Source organism: Ipomoea nil, unplaced genomic scaffold (genome assembly GCF_001879475.1).
Source record: "Ipomoea nil cultivar Tokyo-kokei standard unplaced genomic scaffold, Asagao_1.1 scaffold1310, whole genome shotgun sequence".
Taxonomy (NCBI): Eukaryota; Viridiplantae; Streptophyta; class Magnoliopsida; order Solanales; family Convolvulaceae; genus Ipomoea; species Ipomoea nil.
The window spans coordinates 924,904-928,862 of NW_017617738.1; the positions used below are offsets into that span (position 1 = coordinate 924,904).

The 3,959-nt window shown below is 36.4% G+C and overlaps 1 protein-coding gene across 1 annotated transcript; it reads right to left on the minus strand.

The window, feature by feature from the left end:
• Positions 1–1,136: 1,136 nt before the first annotated feature.
• On the minus strand, positions 1,137–2,920 carry LOC109185035 (berberine bridge enzyme-like 8). The gene has a single exon (XM_019335031.1). The coding sequence runs from the start codon at positions 2,831–2,833 to the stop codon at positions 1,235–1,237; it is 1,599 nt and encodes a 532-aa protein (XP_019190576.1). The 5' UTR covers positions 2,834–2,920; the 3' UTR covers positions 1,137–1,234.
• Between the last annotated feature and the right edge of the window lie 1,039 nt (positions 2,921–3,959).

Sequence of the window (3,959 nt, forward strand, 5' to 3'; positions counted from 1 at the left end):
CAGAACCAGGGGAGGGCGGTCTACGGTGTTATGTGGACGCGGGTTTCCGGCACGACACAGGCGAGGCTACATACGACATGGTAATAATAGCGCCGGATGGCTCTTTTGTGGCAGCAAGGAATGGCAAGTTACCGATTTGTTTTTCACCACTTATGGCGGAGGCCCAGGCATACAAGGAGGCACTGTCCTGGCTACTTGAACGGAACAACACATCAGTAAGTTTTCTCAGGATTGCATGGAATTGACAACGATTATCCGGCACCATCACACGCCGATCCATTCGTACGTTGGGGTCACAATTGACCAGTGCAGAACGCTTATGTCTTTATTTAATCGTATTACTTTGGATTACATCTCTAGACAGGTTAATTTACATGCGCATACTTTAGCTTCGTTAGCATTTACACAGGATCAAGCTATGTACTGGGATGTTATCCCACCTGACGCTATTTCGGTTTTGATTCATTAATACAATCGCAAGATTGACCTTCAAAAAAAAAGTAATTTTAAATGTAAATTGCTTTAATTTTGTTATAATTAAGTTTTATGTATTTTTATTTTTAATTAATTCATGTTCAATATTAGACATGTTTTATTCGTCTTGATAATAAGATCTTTCAAATGATAAAATTTATTTTTAATAATATAAAATTTATATTTAACAATTTAATAAAATATACAAATTAAATACATTAAAACTAAACCAATGACATAAGAGGAATTACAAATAAAAAGTAAGGGGGAATGTAAAATATATTGTTAACATACAAATAAGAAGTAAGGGGGAATTACCAAATATGGCACTGCACTGTTCACCAAGCGCAAAATAAAAAATGGCGATTTGCCGTGTTGATTGGAGCCTCTTCTCACCATTTTTTTGCCATTTTGATGTTTAATTTGGCGCCTTCATTGGAGATGCTATGAGCATAAAACGCAAGTTAAACACAAATTTTTGAACTAGAAATGTAAAATATATTGTTAACATACAATTATTTTTTATCAAAATTTTTATTTGAAGTATCAAATATAACAAAAATAATACTTGAAATAAAAATAAAAATGACTACATGACTTAGATTAAAGGTGAAATTTAAATATTTCTTATTATACACTGTCTTATTCCAAATAAAAATCACATACAAAGATTTATTAGTACATAACTAACAGAATGAAATTAATTTTAACATTTATTGTGGAGCTAAGGAGAGACATATATAGGCTAAGTAACGTAGTTTCATTTCCTCCAAGTCGGGAACGTAGGGATGCTTTGTTCATTCCTAAAGAAGTTATCTGGATCAATCTTGCTCTTTATCTTCACCAACCTATTGTAATTCTCCTTGAAATACTTCAACCCATATGTTTTCCCTTCAAAGTAGCTTCTTCGCGAACCCTTGTTGTGATTTATCCCCAAATCCAAGTCTCTGTAGTTCAAGAACGCTTTCCTAGGATTCTTCGAAACAAATGGAGTCATATATTCGTAAAGCTGTCTTGTTATTTCTAAGTAGTGTTGTGATGCCTCGTACCCATCCTCGTTCCAGTTGGTTGCGTATTGAATCTTGGCGATGTTTCCAGCACGGTGGGGGAAGGGTTTTGCGGCGGAGGGAATCTCCGCCATTCTCCCGCCGTAGGGGTTGAATGTGAGCATGGGTGTTTCAAGCTCCACCATTTTCTTGAAGATGAACTCTATGCCGTTTCTGGGCATTGGGGTTTGGAGATAATCTGATTTTCTCTTCAAGTGGACTAGGACTTGTGGAACCCTAGAGAGCAATTCTTCCACGGGGGTTCCGGATGGGAAACCGGTGTAGAAGAGTACGGATTCAATCCATCTCATTTCTGTGCAGTCACTCTGGGTTAGCCCTAGCTCTGGGAAGCTTTCATTCATGGTCGAGAGGAGGGTTTTGGAGTCTCCGAGGAATAGGGCGTTGAAGGTGGCACGTATGGTTTTTTGTCCCGGCCGTGTGGTGCTATTCACGACGTCGAGTGTTAGCCGGATGAAGAGGTTGGGGTCTAACTTGTGGGCAACGCGCTGGTGGCGGTAAACGATGTTGGTAGCGTTTTGGTCGTAGGTTCTTCTGACACTGAAAACCGTCACCTTAGGTGGGACCCGTACTAGGTTTATTTTGTAAGATAAGACAACTCCGAAGCTAGAGGCGCCGCCTCCCGTGATCGCCCAGAACAAGTCCTCCCCCATAGATTTGCGGTCGAGTAGACGACCGTTTACGTCAATCAACTTGGCGTCGATGACATTATCCACGGTGAGGCCGTATTTTCTCATCATGGTTCCATATCCAGCACCACTAATATGGCCTCCCACTCCCACAGTCGGACACACACCCGCAGGGAACCCATGCACGTTGCTCTTATTGGCAATTCCATAGTAAACTTCCCCTAAGGTAGCTCCAGCTTCAACCCATGCAGTCTCGTCCTCAATGCTAACATTGACTGACCTAAAGTTAAACATGTCGAGTATGAAGAACGGCATGTCAGAGACATACGATACACCCTCGTAGTCATGACCGCCACTTCGGGCTTTCATTTGGAGGCCATGCTCCTTGGCACAAAGTATGGATGCTTGGATGTGGGACAAATGTGTAGCAGTCACAATGAAAAGTGGTTTTTTTGTATACGATTCATTGAATCTCAAATTCCGAATGTATTCTTGTAAAACCGAAGAAAATGAACCGTTGTTGGGGGTGTATATAACCGGGGAGATTGAATGAGAGGGGTCTGAACGATCGTTAAGGCATTCAAGAACGGTAGTAGCACAAGAACACAAAGGTGCCCAAGCACCAATGGATAAAAGGAAAATGGTTAACAAAAAAGCAACTCTCATACTTTGGGTGTTGATTGAATTGATCTTTCGTCAAAAATCAATGTTTGAAAGAGTTGAAAATTTGTGTTATGTATGATCCAAAGGAGGATAGGTTGAGGTTTATATAGAGAAATATTTGGCTTCAATTCATGCATGCAAATATTCAATGAAGAAATTTAGGGTTGAATGGATAACATATGATTAATTGGCCTCCATTTGACTTAGAAGTTTCCATAATGCATATGGTTAACCAAATTGTTTTCTCTTTGAATTTCCATCTCTGTTATCTTCATCAACTCATGCTAAGTCATGCTTTCCTGTATTTATGTATTTGCGTGTGTATACAGTGAGAAAGATATCAGAAACGTTTTAATATGAAATATCCCAAATTCAAGTTCATATTATAACATATTACAACCTTTTCCTCAAAAAACAAGTGTTCAAGAATTATGCATAATTTTGCACATTGGTATATTTAATGTTTTGACCATGTTAGAAATAAGGGTCCTCATTTTGTTTTTTAAATGGTATACAGTTAAGTTACATGCATACTAAAACTACAATATAATTTGGCAATGACAATTATTATTATTAGAATTATATTACCGTCAAATAATAACAATAACAATAACAATAACAATAACAATAACATAGCACGATCGCTCGAAGAAATCAAACCTTTATTTCGGTCCAACTCGATTCTAAGACAATAACAATAACAATAACAACAACAATAATAATAATAATAATAATAATAATAATAATTATTATTATTATTATTATTATTATAATAATAATAATAATAATAATAATAATAATAATAAGAGTTGAAAATTTCATGCTTTCAACCAAAGAAACTATTATGGCGGCTCAAATATTCAAAAAGTCCTAAATATGAAGATTATTTTAATAAATTACAATACTATTTCGTCTAAAAATGAAATACGGTTTTGGTTGAAGGACAAATCAGCAACTGTTTTATGTTGAAAGTCATTATATATATATATATATATATATATATATATATATATATATATATATATATATATATATATATATATATATATATATATATCGGTTTTTTTTAGGGAAGTCATTTCCCGTTTGCAACAGTGGAGCATCTAATCACCCGTCGTCGCCACCACCA

Excerpts from the sequence above, each read along its gene's own strand:
- LOC109185035 (XM_019335031.1), bottom strand. The coding sequence starts at position 2,833 with ATGAGAGTTGCTTTTTTGTTAACCATTTTCCTTTTATCCATTGGTGCT.